The sequence below is a fragment of the Gopherus evgoodei genome, chromosome 1 (genome assembly GCF_007399415.2).
Source record: "Gopherus evgoodei ecotype Sinaloan lineage chromosome 1, rGopEvg1_v1.p, whole genome shotgun sequence".
Classification (NCBI taxonomy): domain Eukaryota; kingdom Metazoa; phylum Chordata; order Testudines; family Testudinidae; genus Gopherus; species Gopherus evgoodei.
The window spans coordinates 191,410,760-191,430,429 of record NC_044322.1 but is presented as its reverse complement, the minus strand read 5'-3'; the positions used below and the strand labels follow the sequence as shown (position 1 = coordinate 191,430,429).

The 19,670-nt window shown below is 40.1% G+C and overlaps 1 protein-coding gene across 4 annotated transcripts in view; it reads left to right on the top strand.

Moving 5' to 3' along the window:
* EPHA6 (EPH receptor A6) overlaps window positions 1-19,670 on the top strand; it is an 898,770-nt gene that overhangs the window by 856,806 nt on the left and 22,294 nt on the right. For all 4 annotated transcript variants that reach the window (XM_030581541.1, XM_030581522.1, XM_030581531.1 and 1 more), the window contains one exon: window positions 15,751-15,900. In XM_030581541.1, coding sequence (XP_030437401.1) covers window positions 15,751-15,900 — 150 coding nt within the window. The remainder of the gene's footprint in view (window positions 1-15,750; window positions 15,901-19,670) is intronic.

Below are 19,670 nucleotides of genomic sequence, written 5' to 3'. Positions count from 1 at the left end.
GCCGGTTAGGGAAGGCTGTGCCTTCTCCAACAGCCTGGCCCCCGCTCCCTATCTGACCCCTCCCACTTCCTGCTCCCTGACTGCCCCCCTCAGAACCCCTGACCCATCCAACCCCCCCACTCCTTGTCTCCTAACCACCCCCTCCCAGGACCCCCCCCGCTCCTAACCCACCCGGACCTCACCCCTATCCAACCCCCCCGCTCCAAGTCCCTTGACTGCTCTGACCCCTATCCATACCGTCACCCCATGACAGGTCCCTGGGATCCCACTCCTATCCACCCCCCCTGTTCCCTATCCCCTGACCCCTATCCACATCCTTGCCCCCTGACAGGCCCCCCGGGACTCCCATGCTTATCCAACCCCTCCCTGTCCCCTGACCACCCATCAGAACCTCCGCCCCATCCAACTGCCCCCTGCTCCCTGTCCCCTGACTGTCCCCTGGGACCCATACCCCTTATCCAACTCCCTGGCCCCAGCCCCCTTACCATGCCGCTCAGAACAGCATGCTGCTTGGCAGGAGCGCACAACCCTGCCGCCCAGAGTGCTTCCCGTGGGGCGAGGTGAGGCTGTGAGGGAGGGGGAACAGCAGGGGAGGAGCCGGGGACTAGCCTCCCTGGGTGGGATCTCAAGAGCAGGGCAGGACAGTCTCGCGGGCTGGATGTGGCCCATTTGAACTGAACATTTTCTGATGTTCAGAAAAAATTTGGTTATCTTTTATTCATTACTCTGTATTAATTCTCCTTTGCACTTCCTGATTCCAGCTGAGTCCAAATCCAAAGTGATAAAATACTTAGAAACTATGAGATTGGATGTGGCCCATGGGCTGCAGTTTGCCCACCTCTGGTCTAAACCATTCAAGAGAAATGGCTGTCCAGCCTCCTTTTGAAAACCTACAGCAAAGGAGCTTCCACAACCTCCCTAGGCAGTCTGTTCTGTTAGGAATTTTTTCCTGAGATTTAATCTAAATCTGCTATTCTATAGTTTGAATCCATTGCATCTTGTCCTGCCCTCTGTGGCAAGAGAGAACAGTTTTTCTCCACCTTTTTTATGGCAGCCTTCCAAGTATTTGAAAACCGCTATTGTCCTCCCTTAATATCTTCTTTTCCAAACTAAACATACCCTATTCTTTCAGCCTTTGCTCATGTGGCTTGCCTTCCACCCCTTTGATCATCTTTGTCACTCACCTCTGGATCCTTTCCAGTTTCTCTACATCCTTTCTAGTTTCTCTACATCCTTTCTATACATTGATGACCAAAGTTGGACCCAGTACTTCAGCTGCAGCCTACCCAGCGCCGAGTAGAACGGTACTATCATAGGAGAGGCCAAATTGGGTCAGACCAATGGTCCATCTAGCCCAGTATCCTGTTTCCCGACACTGGCCAATGTCAGGGGCTTCAGAGGGAATGAACAGAACAGGTAATCATCAAATGATCCACCCCGTCGCCTATTCCCAGCTTCTGGCAAACAGAGGGTAGGGATACTTCAGAGCATGGTTTTGCATCCTTGGCCATCCTGGCTAATAGTCATTGATGGACCTAGCCTCCATGAACTTTTCCAGTTCTTTTTTTGAACCCTGTTATACTCTTGGCCTTCACAACATCCTCTGGCAAAGACTTCCAAAGGTTAAACTGTGTTCTGTGAAGAAATACTATGCCTCCCTTGACTTGCATGCTATGCCTCTGTTAATGCAACCTAAAATTGCATTTGCTTTATTTTTGCAACAGCTTCGCATTGCTGACCCATGTTGAGATTGTGATCCACCACAACTCCCAGATCCTTCTCAGTAATGCCACTTCCAAGACAGATATCATCCATTTGTTTTTTCTTCCCTAAGAGTAGCACCTTACATTTGTCTTTGTTGAATTTCATTTTCTTGTCTATAGCCCAATTCTCCAATTAATTAAGATTCCTCTGAATTTTAGTGCTATTTCTATCCTCCAAAATCTTGGGAATCCCCCATAGCTTTGTGTCATTGGCAGATTTGATCAGTATGCTGTCTGTTCCTACATCCAGGTCATTAATAAAGATTTTAAACAACACCAGACACAGAACAGATCCCTGTGGAAACCCATTTGAAACCTCCCTCCAATCTGACATCATTCCATTAATAGTTACTCTTTGTGGTTGTATAACCAATTATGCATCCATGTAATGGTAGTTCCTCCAAGCCTGCATTTCTCCAGCTTACTTATCATAATGTCATGTGGGACTGTGTCAAAAACCTTACTGAAATCCAGGTATATTATGTCCACCGTATTCCCCTACCCACCAAACCATGTACCCTGTCAGAGAAGGAAATCAAGCTAATTTGGCATGATTTGTTCTTGGTAAATCCATGCTGGCTGCTGGTGATTACTTCCTAATCTGCCAGGTATTCACAAATTGAATGTTTTATACATTGTTCTACTAGTAGTTTCCCAGGTATCGAAGTCAGGCTGACTGATCTATAGTTCCCTGGCTTCACCTTTTTACCCTTTTTTAAAGATGAGGACTGCATTGGCCCTTCTCCAATCTTCTGGCACCTCTTCTGTCATCCATGAGTTGTAAATATTATGGCCAGTGGCTCCTAGATTTCTTCAGCTAATTCCTTCAGGACATTGGGTGAATAGCATCAGACACTGCTGATTTGAATTCATTCAAATTGGTCAGAAGATCTCTGTGTTCTTTACTAATCCCAGTCTGTATTCCTTCCCCTTTATTGTCTATGGCAGTGGTTCTCATAGGGGTATGCAGATATTTGTCATCAACTTGTCTAGATATTTGCCTAGTTTTACATAATAAGCACTAGCAAAGTCAGTACAAACTAAAATTTCATACTCACAATGAGTTGTTTATTCTACTCTATATATTATATGCTGAAATATTTATTTATTTTATAATTATATGGTAAAAATGAGAAAGTGAGAAGTTTTTTAGTAATAGTGTGCTATGATACTTTTGTATTTTTATGTCTGATTTTGTAAGAAAGTAGTTTTTAAGTGAGGTGAAACTTGGGGGTATACAAGACAAATAAGGCTCCTGAAAGGGATACAGCAATCTGGAAAGGTTGAGAGCCACTGGTCTATGGTAATTTCACTAGTCATCTGGTCACATGTTAATTTTTGTGAGAAGGTTGAAGCAACATAGACATTGAGCAGCTCTGCCTTCCTATAATCTTCCATGACCACCTCACCTTCTCAATTGAGCAGCAGACCCACACCGTCCTTGATCTTTCTCCTTTGTTTGACATATTTGAAGAACCCCTTCCTGTTGTCTCTAATATTGCTTGCTTACTGTAACTCATTCTTTGCCTTGGCTTTCCTGATTTTGTGCCTGCACGCTCATGTTGTTCCCATATAGACTCATAGACTTTAGGATCAGAAGGGACCAATATGATCATCTAGTCTGACCTCCTGCACAAAGCAGGCCACAGAACCCTACCCATCCACTTCTATAACAAACCCCTAACCTATGTCCGAGTTACTGAAGTCTTCAGAGAATCCACCAGCAAGTGACCCATGCCCCATGCTGCAGAGGAAGGCGAAAAATCTCCAGGGCTTCTGCCAATCTGCCCCAGAGGAAAATTCCTTCCCGACCCCAAATATGGCGATCAGCTAAACCCTGAGCATGTGGGCAAGACTCACCAGCCAGCAGTCAGGAAAGAATTCTCTGCAGTAACTCAGATCCCATCCCATCCAACATCCCATCACAGACCACTGGACATACTTGTCTGCTGATAATCAAAGATCAGTTGCCAAAATTAAGCTATCCCATCATACCATCCCTTCCATAAACTTATCAAGCTTTGTCTTTAAGCCAGATATGTCTTTTGCCCCCACTACTCCCCTTGGAAGGCTGTTCCAGAACTTCACTCCTCTAATGGTTAGAAACCTTCATCTAATTTCAAGTCTAAACTTCCTAGTGTCCAGTTTATACCCATTTGTTCTTGTGTCTACATTGGTACTAAGCTTAAATAATTCCTCTCCCTCCCTGATATTAATCCCTCTGATATATTTATAAAGAGCAAGCATATCCCCCCTCAGCCTTCTTTTAGCCAGGCTAAAGAAGCCAAGCTCTTTGAGTCTCCTTTCAAAAGGCTGGTTTTCCATTCCTCGGATCATCCTAGTAGCCCGTCTCTGAACCTGTTCCAGTTTGAATTCATCCTTCTTAAACACGAGAGACCAGAACTGCATACAGTATTCCAGATGAGGTCTCACCAGTGCCTTATATAACGGTACTAACACCTCCTTATCTTTGCTGGAAATACCTCACCTGATGCATCCTAAAACCGTATTAGCTTTTTTAACGGTCATATCACATTGGCGGCTCATATTCATCCTGTGATCAACCAATACTCCAAGGTCCTTCTCCTCTGTTGTTTCCAACTGATGTGTCCCCAATGTATATCTAAAATTCTTATTATTAATCCCTAAGTGCATGACCTTGCACTTTTCACTATTAAATTTCATCCTATTACTATTACTCCAGTTTACAAGGTCATCCAGATCTTCCTGTATGATATCCCGGTCCTTCTCTGTGTTAGCAATACCCCCCAGCTTTATGTCATCCGCAAACTTTATTAGCACATTCCCGCTTTTTGTGCCAAGGTCAGTAATAAAAAGGTTAAATAAGATTGGTCCCAAAACTGATCCTTGAGGAACTCCACTAGTAACCTCCTTCCAGCCTGACGGTTCACCCTTCAGTACGACCTGTTGGAGTCTCCCCTTTAACCAGTTCCTTTTCCACCTTTCAATTTTCATATTGATCCCCATCTTTTCCAATTTAAATAATAGTTACCCATGTGGAACCGTGTCAAATGCCTTACTGAAATCGAGGTAAATTAGATCTACTGCATTTCCTTTGTCTAAATAATCTGTCACCTTCTCAAAGATACTTCCTTGATGACATGCCCCTCCTTCCATTTCCTGTATGTATCCCTTTTGGGTTTTAGATAACTAAAAAGCTCCACACTGGCCTCCTGTAGTTCTGCTTATCTTTCCTCTTTGTCAGAATAGCTTGATGGTGGGCTGCTAGTATTACATCTTTTTAGGAACTGCCAGTCCCTTTCAACTCCTTTTCTTTCTAATTGGTCGTTCCATGGGACCTTGCCTGCTATTTCTCTGAGTTGGTTGAAATCTGCTTTTCTGAAGACCAGTGTCCTTGTTTTGCTGTTCTCATTCCTCTTTTCCCTAGGATCTTGAATTCTATCAGATCGTGGCTACTTCCTCCCACTTCCCAACCACCTTCACATTCGCAATTAATTCATCCCTTTGGGTCAAGGCCATATTCAACATGGATGACCTCCTAGTTCTTTTCTCAACTTTCTGAATCAGAAAGCTACACATGCTAAGAATTTGTGGGACATATGTTTTGCTGCAGTAGTCTTCCAACAGATATCACCCCCATTAATACTAGCTCATGTGTGTTAACTAATATTGTTACCTGCTTGTAGAATGACTCATCCATTTACTCTTCCTGATTTGGTGGTCTGTAATAGACTCCTGCCATAACATCACTACTGTTCTTTTCCCTTGTTACCCTCACCCAGAGACTTTCAGTAGATCTGGCACTCTCTTCCTCTTGGACCTGAGAGCAAGTGTATACCTTCTTGACATATAGTGCAAAGCCTCCTTTTTTCACGTATCTATCCTTTCAGAACAAGCTATATCCCTCAATGTTCATATTCCAATCATGGGAGTTGTCCCACAAAGTCTCTGTAATGCCAATTAAGTCATAATTTTCTTCGTGTACCATGACTTCCAGTTCATCCTATTTGTTCCCCATACGCCTAACATTTGTTTACAGGTACTGAAAATATGTTCCAGACTGCCTGGTTGCTTTTCTTCCTTTTTGAATGCAGTTTAATCACAAGAACCCCAATGAAGTCGCTGAGAATCTGTACAGGGTAATTTCAGAATCAGGGCCTTTGTGCATGCTTTCAACCATAAGGGCTAGTATCATTGTTTTTTCCAATGGGAACTCAGATTCTGGAGTGCAATTCTACAGTAAGAAGTGGACTCTGTAGCAAATTCCATGGTTGCAGAATCATGGAACACAAGGGGCCCTGCACATAAGCATTCAGATAGATCCTCAGAACAAACCCTCTTCACCTTACTTCCTTACTTCAGTAGGATTACTTGTCTGAGTACAGTAGGTTTGGGGCATGCAGGTTTAAGGACTTAGTATGTGTGGCTTTCATGAAATTGGTTGTTGTAATCTGAGTTGGCAGACAGCTTGAAATTACAGTGGAACCTGAGAGTGACAAACACCAGAGTTACGAACTGACCAGTCAACCACACACCTCATTTGGAACCAGAAGTAGACAATCAGGCAGCAAAAGAGACCCAAAAAGGCAAATATAGTACAGTACTGTGTTAAACATAAACTACTAAAAAAATAAAGGGAAAGCAGAATTTTTCTTCTGCATAGTAAAGTTTCAAAGCTGTATTAAGTCAGTGTTCGGCTGTAAACTTTTGAATGAACAGCCATAATGTTTTGTTCAGTTACAAACATTTCAGAGTTACGAACAACCTCCATTCCTGAGGTGTCTGTAACTCTGAGAGTCTACTGTAATGCTACTAGAAGAGAGCTATTTCTTTGCAGAAATACTAGTATTTCAAGAAAATAACATTTTTTTCCACTATTATCAGGTAATCTTATAGTTTCCAAACTAACTCTGGTAGAGAAGAGTGCTTCTGAAACACTTGATTTCTGAAAAGAAAATGATTTTTCCATTGCCTAGAATAAAGCATCTGAATTTGTGAAATTCACTACAGCAATTTTAATCGTAGAAAAATGTAAGGCTTCAATTTCAAAACATTAGAACTTAATCCTACATTGTCAAAATCAGTGAATTTTGCCATTAATTTCTATTGGAGCGGGATTGGGCTATAGAGATTTTGCAAAATGTGTGGGGTGTGTTTGTGTGTGTAGACCAATTTAACTTTGAAAAAGATTTTTTTTTTAAATCTGTCTGTCTCCTTCCCTCAAAAAAGAATGCTAACCTTTTAATTCTAAAACACTGGAAGTTTTATCAGGCTTCCTCATTCTCCCATCTCTACTATTTTGTTCATTTTAAACTGAAAGAAATATTTTTTTAAATGAATGGAAAATAATGGGCACTTTGTCAAAGAGGGTACCCTAGATAGTGAGGTTTGACCCTTGCTCTTCCATTAGATATACAAACAAGTTGGAAATGTTATCAGCCAGTCATAGTGTAGTCTGCTGTATCTTTGCCATTTTATAATGCTTGTTAAAGTGTACTGTAAAGAAAAATTATTGCAGGACAGATATAAGTGTTTAGAATATTCATTATCCTTGCATTTATGTGAATTTTGAGGGTCAAAGTTATGCATTTTTATCAGACTTTTTATTATCTTTCAACCTAACTGAAGATCAGTGCTTTAGAAAAGGGAAGGGATTTTTCTTGAATGTTAAAATGATTTGGTGCAGAGGAAATAGTAATGGGGACTCATTACTTTATAGAAAAAAAATTGTGATTACAAAGTGACAGAATTTTTAATATTGAGAGGAGACAAGTTTGATTTTTTTTTTATTCCTTTGAGCTAAGGATGGAGAACAATCAAAGGGTCATTCATAGAAAGAATAAAATTGGTTTTTAGAAAGAACCAGTTCAAAAGTATTGATGGCCTCCAGGAAAGCAAAATGGCAAATTGGTGGGGTATTCTGGAGAAACTTGCTGATTACCATGCTGTACCAGTTCTATTGATAGAAGACTTCAGTTTCCAGAGTTGTTTATCCTAGTTTGCTCACTAGCACTATGTATGTGTCAGTACTGTTAGAGCTGGGGGAAGTGCTAGCTGGATCTTTGTAAAGGCATGGCACGTAGTGCTTCTGGTTAAATTAAGGCTTTAACAGTTATAATGCCTCCAGGCACTGCTGCTGAGAAAGTGCCCTTCCACCAGTATGCCCCTTGGCACTCAAGAGACATGGTTTGGTTCTGTTTGATCATGCACTTAAGTGCATGCCTAATGTTAAGCCTATGAGTAGTCCCATTCACTTCAAGCATGTACTTAAGTGCCTACCTGAATCAGAGCCTATATCAGCCCATCTAAGTGATATGCATTCAAGAGTCCTAGGGCAAAGCTCTGCAACCAGGGACATAAAACAAACCATCTATCATATTCCTGAGCTGGAACCGCAGCAAGCAGGGTGGCAGACGAAAACAGCCACAAGTTTTTATTGCTAAATGACAAATTTGCTGTCAACAAAACCAGCATCATCTATGAGCTTCATTTCGTATGAGATGCTCAATATTGCTTTCATCACTGAGGCCTGGAATGCTTGCACTCTCCAGCCCTGTCATAGTCCAAACCATCTACTAATATTAGCCAATTGAGCACAAAAAGAGGATAATCCAGAATGAAGCAAAAATAAGAAAAGGAGGCAGAGTAGCACCTTTCTTTCCCACTGTACCAGATGCCTTTGGATTTTCTGTGAGATAAAGAATTAGTGATCTACAGATCTCTAGACGAAGACCTTTGGACCCAGTCCCTCCACTGTGAGGTAGGGAAGTATTTTTATCTCCATTTTACAAGTGCAGAACTGAAGCACAGAGAGATTGTTATTTGCCCAAGGTCAAACAGGAAAACTGAAGTAGAGCTGGTACTAGAACCCAGATGTTATGAGTAATAATTCCATGCCTTAACCACAAGCCTATGCTTTTTTACCCCTGTGAAACTTCCAGCTTCATCTGGCAGTTTTTCAGTGATCAGAGTGAGAATCTCCAGTCTCTCTCTTTGATGTTTCTATGGCACTCATCACAGTAGTATCTAATAGCTGACTCTTTCCACCCACAAATAGTTTTCCTTTTCTCATACATGCCCACATGTATAATGTAAGTGTTAATAAAATGTTTGCTAGAATAATTATTTTATGTTAAGAAGTTGCCTGCTATTTTTAAGACAAAAATGGGGATGGCCAACTTTAAAAAAAAAACCATCAGGTTGCATGTACCCAACTGTAGTATTTTTAAACTAGCATTGAAATAAAAGGTACTTCCTTTGAGATTAAAAAAAATCCAATCTTTTTAAAAATTAGATTGAGGGGTTTTTTTTTGTTCATTTCAATTCTCATGAAAATGAATGATTGATAATACTAGCTGAAGCTAGGCATAATGTGGGCAGACTCTGGGGAAACTTTCCAGAATAGTTTTGTCATCCTAACATATAGCTTCCCTGATATTCTAATAGTTGGACTCTCTGGAGAAGAATGTCAATAATACTGAATAGTTCTAAATTATGGTTTGGGGATGCTGACAAATGTCCACTAGGGATTCTAGGTATTAATTGAAGATGACCAAACTGATTTCTCATGTGAAAAATGTGGCTAGATCCATGTCTTCAAACAAAAACACCACTCCAGTAAAATGGGATGAGATTTTTATATAGAATGATGAATTGCATTCAATATTTTAAATTTCACTTCCCTCACTGAGTCTTTGCTCTTCTTTCATTCTCAGGGCCTTTCATTCTATTTCTGTCATGGGTTGGGGTAAAAGGCTGAGACTGGATGAGTGCCATGAACAATTATTACAAAACATCACAAGCAAATGTGATTGATAATTGATAGGCACATAGGAATTCCATGCCAGATTAGAGCAGTGGTCTAGGTTCCATGGTGGTAGGATTGGTGAGTTTATATTGCAGACCTCCATAGCTGTGAACACTCGGTTACCTCACTAAAAATAACTGAAATACAAATTGGTCTTGTCTTTACAAAAAAAAGTGGAGGGGGGGGATTCTGGAAAATCAGGAGCATGAGTTGCCCTGGTCATAGGTGGATAAGGCCTCATCCAACAAAATCTGCTGCAGAGCAATGTAATTGACCCAGGAGTATATGTAGAATTTTTGTTGTTGTTGTTGCTTCAGACATGCATGGGGGATTCTGTAGACAAGGGAGTTTCACAGCTACGAATACTCTGGCCTACTCTGCACGCAGGGACTCCAGGGAGTCTACCAACTCAGAGAGATTAGGGAGCCATTGTAGCAGAAATACGCATGACCTCATATTAGTATTAACGCTGAGTATATTTTGATTTTAAGGCTGCTAGTTTGGATAATGTGGATAGTTACATATGATGATGTCTTTTAACATATGTAATAGCTCATAAATCTCTGCTTTCTTGTTGTCTAAGGTTTTCATCAGTATCACTTCTTGGACTGGTTAGCAGGGAATACAAAAGGCAGGGCAGCTCGCACACTTGCTTCTTTCCTTTTCTGCTACACTGATGTCTCCCCATCAGGCACTCTGTAATTTTGAGCTTAACAAATATAGTCTGGTCTTCAACGTTGCTGAATGCAGCATAATGTGCTGTAGCTGCAACAGTGAGCTAGTTCTGGATAGTGTATTGTTACATTGCTCTTCTGGATCTCCAAAAACTTTAAATATTAAATTAATAATAATGTTTGTTTGTTTGTGTAATGAGACAGAGGATGTTTGGAAAAAGGGGTCCATTTTTTACTTAGTTTTTAGTCATCTAAACTCTGAGAAGGAGACAGTTTTTGTATAATGTATGAGTTATTCTATCTTTAGTTAATAGAGCACACTGTGCTTTTGTCAACTCTGTAAGGTAGGGTGTGTGTAGGGGAGGGTCCATGTGCGTGTGTGTCTTCTGAAGCTGCACGGTGCACTAAGTGAATAATATAGCACTTGTATTGTTGTTAGAAGGACGGTCCTGACAGCACACTGCAGAATTTTGGTACTGAATTAAAAGCAAGAATAATTCAGGGAATTGTCACTATTCAGAAGGCTGCAAGTAAAAACCAGGCTAAATCATAAGTATTGGAATATCACTGTTAGAGCTCTTTTACCACAGGAAAACGAAATTAACATATCATTGACAGGGTTGGATTTACACCTTGGGCACATGCCTAGAGGCGCCAGCATTCTAGAGGCACCTAAAAATTCAAATTTTGCCGCTCATGGGTCACGGGAGGGTGTGAGGCCAGCTAGGGTTGCCAGGGATCTGGTTTCCGACCACATCTGGTCAAAAAGGGACCGTGGCAGCTCCGGTCAGCTTAAAAGTCCAGTGAGTGGTGCAGCAGGGCTAAGGAAGACTCCCTGCCTGCCCTGGATCTGCACGGCTTCCAGAAGTGGCCAGCATGTCCCTGCAGCCCCTAGACACAGGGGCAATCAGGGAAGCTCCACATGCTGCTTTCACCCCAAGTGCCAGCCTCGCAGCTCTCATTGGCCTAGGTGTGCCCAAGGTGTAAATCCAGCCCTGGGCACAGAGCTCATTATAAATTTTAGAGATGAGGCAAAAATGCAATATAGTTTTTAACAAAAAAAAGCGCTTGCGTGTGTAAAAGCTTTCTGGACTAGGAAACTGTGACAGCTTTGATTGATCCACTAGAGTAATTACATTTAGATAATTTGTACATTATTTTAATTTAAAGGTGGCTCACTTCGTGTACAATATTGGGTTCAATTTTTTTTTCAATTAAGTGACAACTAAAAAGAAATGCCCAATAACAATAGTGTTATTTATTACTCTCATCATGAACCTGACGTGTCTTTTTAGCTATCCTGAAGCTAATGTGTCTTATTATGCATGAATGGCTCATAGTACTTTTTAGTTATATCAGCCTTTACTGTTAATCATATTGAGGTCTCAGCCTTTCAGATTTCTGCCCAAGAAATAAAACAGCTTTTTTGCATAAAAGATATTCTGCAAACATAACTAAGTATTGAAATATACATTTTTGCATATAATGGCTTATGTATAAGCTGAGTCTACTGTGTGAATTTAAGAGGATTTGCTTCCCTTTGCCATTAGGTAGCCCAGGAAATTCCTTTTATGCCACAACATTGAGCACATCCTGTGCCAAGGGAAATGAACTTCCATGAATTTTGTTAAGATTTTATTCTCTAGTCTTATTTTCGCATTCTAGGAGCCAGTCCCAGAGGAACCAGTTAGTAAAGCTGCATGATGAAGCTAGTTTTGGTAGTCTAATCAGATTCTTTAAAAAGTCAGTTATACGAAGAATCAAATTTTGTTATGAATGCTATTCAAAGTGACAGTTGCGACTTCTTCTAGTATATTTTCTGGGTATGTGATCAGATTCATGAAGGAATGATGATTAGATCTCCACCCTCAATCAAACTTTAATGAATAAATTCATTACCTACGTTCAGACTTGAATGCATAGTTCTGTTGATAATTTCATATAAAAAGAATATTTTATGAATATCCAAATGTCAACTACTCATTATTTGTGCGTGTTTTCTCTAAACATAGAAAGTCAGTAATTAACAACAGAACTATTCATTAAAATTCAAATGCTGATAAATGATAGATAAAAATGTCTTCCATTGATTAAACTTCTACAAAATTAAAAGTGTATGCTTTTTAGAACAATTCATGAATATGTTTCATACATTATATAGAGCTTTAAATTAACACACTGAACATTCAGATTAGTAGCATGTCATTTGTTCTCGGTTATAGTAGTATATTCCTCACGGCTGTTCTGATGTCTCAAGGCTTGTATTTGGATTGTATCCATTTTCTGGCCACTAATATATAAAAAAGGCTTTGGATGTCAGTGGCTACTAGCCTCTGAGAAGAAATTTGTTTTAACCAAAGTCAGTAATTGGGAATATATCTGTATTATATAGGGCTGTGGAACATCTTTTAAATCTCTACAGCCAGTCCTCAAGCTGCACATAAATTCTCACCCAAAAAACCATGGTCAGGAAGAGAAACAGAGAACTCCTCTTTTGCACCTTCCCTCAAAACCTGCAGAGTTCACACTTTGCAGATCATTTGTGTATGGACATATGGCAAGAAGTCTTCAGCAGGGTTCAAAGGGTAAAGTCTGTACTTTTTGGCACAAGTGCTAACATCTTCTGTTCACCTCCCCCACAACTGGCATGTATAATCTAGGCAGATGTTGCACCCACTTGTAAGGGTCAATGTGAACAAAATTTGCCCTTGGCTGTATTAAAAGCACATAGCACTGGATTACTTGATCCAGCACCCACAGAAGCTTAATAGAAATCTTTCCTTTACCTTTAACATGCATTGTCAGATCACGTCAATTTGGCCTGAGTTACTAAACTAAACAGAGAGGAGAAATGGTGAACATAAAAAGGGGAGGACTACAAAATAATGTTAAATTTAGTCTCTTCTTAAGAACCAATCCTATGCTCTTCATGGTCAGGAGGAGTGAGAGTTTTGCCTGTTTCCGTTGTGTAGGGCAGGCTCATAGCTGAACAGTAAGAAACATTCACTGATCAAGATGCACGGGTGAATGAAAGAACAACACAGAGATGGGTTTAAGCACCAGGTGGGATCTGTTTCTTACCTAATCCAATCCACAGCCAAAATGTCAGCCCCAGACAAGTGCACTCCTTCATCCCTTAAAAACCTCCAGCACTTTGTACTGGATGTCCCTGTGTGAAATCACTGAGCCACCTGCATCCAAAAAGATTGATGGCTCCCTGCCTTACATGCTTCATGAGTATTTCTAACCAAACCAATTTTATGTTTGGCTGTGACTGTCTAATCCATCCTACATCCCTCTGAATCATGCAGGCCCCTCGATCATTTTCCCCAAGGTAAATAACTAGGACATTAGGTGGATATAGTTCACCCATCAATAAGTGCAGAAGAGACATGAGCTGATTCAACAATGAGCCCCTTCTGCCAAACCATTGACGACAGACACCCTCAGTCCTGAAGCTCAGCTGCAGTCCATCTGCCAACCTGGCTGCCTGTGTGTGGGCCCAATGCACAATAGGGTGCCTGAAAATCCAAACATCAATCTTATCTCTGATGTCTTCTGCAATCACAGACATACAACATTAGCTCATCTTTGCCTTCCCCAGTCACCCATCAAAGGGAGCACAGGTCCTGTAACAGTCCAATTTCCAGTGCCCAATTGTCTGAATTCACTGGGAGTCAAAACCTTCCAGTGCTGACTGCCAGGTAATAATGTGACTATTGCCTGAATGTTATACCAAAACCAAACCCATTTATTTCTAAATTGCTGACCCTATGTATTGGAAGCCACTAATATTAGTGGAAAACTCAAATGGGACATCTCTTGTTGCAACCTGCATTGCCCACTACTTAGGCTACCTCTGTGCTTCCTTGGTAATACGGTCTACAACAGATTCTCCCCGAGGTATCCAATCCTACCTGAAGCTCTGATTCCAGGATCCAATTGGATCACCAGATTGTTAGCCCACTAAAGTGTTCCAAAAATGTTTCCCATACCTCCAAATCTTCCCTCATTTCTATGGTCACCCTGATGAAATTATGAGGCCCTACCCAGCACCACCACTCTCTATGCAAAGTTTAAGTGCCCCATGATCACCTGAACCCATTTTAGTATAACTTTCCTAGAACCTTTGAGTACCCTTATCAACAGCCTTATATTATCTAGCTTTTCTTTGGGTATCTGTGATACATGCTGCCTTGTATCCAATTCAATTCCCAAATATGTTAACTTCTGTATTGGGCCTTCTGTCTTTTCTGTGGCCCCAAGTGCTGCATGCAGGGACAGAATGGAAGATGTCTGTCCTTTGTTCATCCTCACAAGGTCCAAGGAAAACTCAATACTAACACCCCGGGTTAAAATCACAGTGCTTTAATAGCTCGGTATAGCTCTAAATAAGTGGGATAGAGCATGAGATTTTAAAAAGCACTTCAGCATTAGTGGCCTAACTCTGCTCCCATTAAAGTCAAAGTGAGTTTTGCCATTGACTTTAGAGTAGACCGAGTTAGGCCAAATTTGAATATCCAAAGTCTTTTACAAAACCATAATGCTTAAATAAAAAGATATAAACCCCACAAAGGGCATCTTAGCTACAATCATGTATGAACCATAACGACATTTACTAGCTACATTGTTTTGTCACAGTGATTATAATTAATAAAGGGAATAATAATATTCAAACAATGTGCCCATACGCATATATTTTTGCCTTGCAATACTTTCTGATGCAGCAATGGCATTGTGAGTCATCATCTTGACAAGTTATTGACCAATAATTTTCCACATAAATAAAATAGAGTAACAATGTAAATTTGCTTCCTTTTTTTAAAAAATGCCTGACTTTTCTTCAGCATCCAAAACTATGTTGTAATTAATTTATTTTCTTTCTTTTAGAAATAGTGTTAACACTGAACAATCTTTATTCTCAATCCATTGAAAAACAGCTAGGATTAGTTCTCAATTCTTCTGACTGTCCCATTCTGCCATCTAGTGGTACTATGAATACACTGCTTTCAAGAAATAAAAACTTTTTTTGGAGATGTTCCTATAATAAGTGACAATTAACACAGATTTTTGTTGAAGGAATGCATCAGGAGAAAAATCATTTTAATCTTAAAAATGCAAAAGATTTTTCCAGATACAAAATGTAATAGATAAAATATAACTGATTATCTTGTAGAAATATAATATCATGCAAAAGACCTCCACAGTGTGAATTTGTTAGGTGGTAAGTGTTTGAACTGTGGTGATCGAATTTTTGCAAATTCCTTTTTGCAATATTAGTGTCATTGAGTTTAAGGCCAGAAAAGAGCACCAGATCATCTAGTCTAAGATTCAGCATACCACAGGCCACCAATACCAACACTGTCATTTATAGTAAAGTGCCAAGGCAAAACTGTATTGTCAGTCTATTTCACAGACAGCAGAATATAGAACCTCAACAGTGAGGGGGTTTATTTATTTATTGTTAAGGTACTTGCAATTCTGTATTCTAGTGATACTGAGAAGTTTTTAATATGTCTTCCAGGGTGGAAAAATCCCCATAAGATGGACTGCCCCTGAAGCTATAGCCTACAGAAAGTTCTCTTCAGCAAGTGATGCATGGAGCTATGGGATTGTCATGTGGGAAGTGATGTCCTATGGAGAAAGGCCATATTGGGAGATGTCTAATCAGGATGTAAGTACTGCATGGGACCGATCTCCCACTCTGATTAAATGTTCTTTGCAAATGATTGTTACCCCTATCATTTTTTGCTATTTTATTTACTTTCTCCATCAGATCCTCAGCTAGTATAAATCAACTTAACTCCACTGACTTCAATGAAATGTTGCTGTTTTACACCAGCTGAGGATCTGCCTCTCTCTAAGTAAAATTTTGACTGGTTTTCGGGAAGGGCTAAAGCCACACTACAAAAAGTTCTAATCAGTTTGCCAGATTCTGGGATTGGATGTGTGCAGCTTCCATCCAAGTCAGTGGGAGCTTTGTGCCTGCACCTGAGAATACAGTTTGCTCAACCAAGTAATATATCAATTCCTCCATTAATAGTGGTGTTATACCAGTGATCAGTTTGGTCCAGTATATCTATGGCACCCTGATGGTGCCCTTCAGTGAACATACTTTAGGTGGTCAATCCCAAAACACGCCTGGGGCTAATGGGATACAATCTGAAGCTGCCGTGAATATTTATAGTTCTGCTTTTTAATCATTAATATACAATGTTTTCTTTACAAACTACCTTTAGTTTTACATTTTGTACAGGACAGTGTAAAGGCATAAAGTGATATATTTTTCTCTGCCATTTGCTCAAAAAAGTTTCAACTATGCACCATCAATGTTATTCTTAACTAGAACAAACATTATCTTCTAAGGAAGTTGAAAGTTTGTCCTGTAAACAAGCAGCATTGAAGGAGCTAGGGCAATTTTTATCACAATGAAGTTTTCCACAAGTGCTGCAATTGAGCATGACACCCCATAGCTTAGAACAGCATGTCTAAGCCTCACTCAAGAACCAATCTCCCTCTCATGGTGCAGAATGACAGCCACTCCATTCTTACCACACATTCTTATCACTCCTCATGCCCTGCATAGTGTAGATATATCTCTGTATCACAAAACTTTTCTAGATGATTATTTTTTTACAATATTCCAAGCTGATTGATAACTTCTGATAGTTTCAAGTTGGTTCGTCAAAAAGAGGAGGTACTTTTATTAAGGAAGCCACTTTTTTCAGATTTTTTTCAGAATGTCCCAGCAGAAAAAAAATCAGTGATGGCAACACTGCCATATAATCATCATTATGCTGTACCAAAACATATAACATTGGGACACAGAACAATATGTCTTTCCCAATATAATGTGATGAAGTTTCATTAATTTGATTAAGATGTTAACAACAAGTAAATGTGACATTCCAAACACTCCGTGGCTTTAAATTGCATAGGAAAATTCCAAATAGTTAGACATGAAGTATGTAAACCTACCTTTGCAGCATATTGTGGCCTATGTTTTACCACAGTAAGTAACGCTAAGTAAGCATGAATTTGTTTTGCAGAAATAATCTGAATTTCTGCCAAGTCAGTGATACTGTAGTTCTGGCAAGGGAAGCGGGGTAGGGGGAGTGTGCACAGAGCAGATGTATAAAAGACACCGTGCAAACTTTTGCTGACAAGTCTTGCATAAATATGGAGAATCACAGGTCTTGTTGTGACAAAAAGGACAATAGCTACATGAGTTGACATTCTAAACCAAATGCAGAAAAGATATATATGGTGGTGTTACTCGCTCATCAGAAGGACAGTACAAGCGTACCCTAGATACCGAAGGAGATACAGCAGAAAAAAAATATTAACAAATTAAGGTCGGGACCTTTTCTGACACCATTCCACACTCACTTTGTTAGTTATTTTTCCTGCTATTCTCCATATTTCTGCTACATTAGTGTGTAAATGTATCTCCTTATGCCCACTTACCTGCATCTAGCTGACACCACCATTTACATCACTTCAGAAATAGTTTATATTTTTTACAGATCTACAAAGATATCAGCTATTATGACTGTTTTGGAAAATCTTGCAATACGTTTTTTTTAACTGACACTTATAGTACTTGGCCTCCAGTTGGCCAAATCCATGTTCCAAATAGCTTTCACCTCATGCCTGTTGGGTCTTCACTGAGCAACAAGAAAAAAATAAGAAGTTATACTCGGTTAATATACTAAATTCCCTTCCTAGCCTGGCTACTGTGGGCTTCAGCACCAGTGGTCAAAATCGTTAGAATTTTTTTAATTCACTGTCACAGATCACCCTAGACAAACATATAGGAAAGTATTTACATAGATCAACATTGTCAAACCTAAGAGTTTACAGTTAGTCTGATAAAGTGATATTTAGGTATCTGAATAAAAGTGATCTGATTTTCAGAAATTAAAGCACCCGTAAATACTAGTTAACTCATTGGGAACTGTAGAGACGCAGCACCTTTGAAAATCAGGCAACTTCTATTTAATTGCCTAAATATGAATTTAGGAGCTGACCTTTAGGCACCTAGGTTTGAAAATGTTGACCATACATTTTGTAACATTACCGACAGCATAATATATATTCTTAAAAACTTACTCGATTTGAGAAATGTGACTTGTTTGAGTAAATAACCATTTTATTATTGTGTTATATCATTTCAGATCTGTGGCAATGCTGATTAATGCACTTCTTGGATGTGCGTCAGGCACTAGAGGTGTCCATTAATTAGAGTTGCTGCACAATCTGTCATGTCTTATTGCTTAATTAATAAACATTAGATTAGCTATTGAGCTTTCTGAGGAAACAATTGTACTGATGAACAGATTGAGCTAAGAGTCTAGCTCACTAATACCATGTGAGGAAAGGAAGATTTATATCTGATGCATTCAGTTTACAGAACAGCTTTGAATGAGCTCTTCTGGGACACCTATTAGAGGCCGATGTAAAAACTATTACATATTGCAGAATTTGGATATTCAGAAAAAAATAATATTTAATGGATTGATTGAATATGCGTAAAACTGCCATAGCAAACTGAATAAACCTTCTCACTCATGTAACAACAATATTGACATGTAAAAATTCACCATATACATTTCACAAAGGCCTGGTCTACACTACGCGTTTAAATCAAATTTAGCAGCGTTAAACTGATTTAACCCTGCACCCGTCCACACAACGAGGCCCTTTAGATCGATATAAAGGGCTCTTTAAACCGGTTTCTGTACTCCTCCCCGACAAGAGGAGTAGCGCTGAAATCGGTATTGCCATGTCGGATTAGGGTTAGTGTGGCAGCAAATCGACGGTATTGGCCTCCGGGCGGTATCCCACAGTGCACCATTGTGACCGCTCTGGAAAGCAATCTGAACTCGGATGCACAGGCCAGGTAGACCGGAAAAGCCCTGCGAACTTTTGAATTTCATTTCCTGTTTGCCCGCGTGGAGCTCTGATCAGCACGGGTGGCAATGCAGTCCCAAATCCAAAAAGAGCTCCAGCATGGACCGTATGGGAGATACTGGATCTGATCGCTGTCTGGGGAGACAAATCTGTTCTATCAGAGCTCTGTTACAGAAGACGAAATGGCAAAGCATTTGAAAAAATCTTCAGGCTATGATAGACAGAGGCCACAGCAGGGACTCAGGACAGTGCTGCGTGACAAGCGTAATGGAAAGCCAAAGAATCAAATGGACGCTCATAGAGGCAGGGAGGGGGTACTGAGGACTCCAGCTATCCCACAGTCCCCACGATCTCCGAAAAGCATTTGTATTCTTGGCTGAGCTCCCAATGCCTGTAGGGTCAAAAACATTGTCTGGGGTGGTTCAGGGTGGTTCAATTTACACCCCCTCCCTTGAAAGAAAAGGGAAAAAAATCGTTTCTTGCCATTTTTCAATGTCACCATATGTCTACTGCATGCTGCTGGTAGATGCG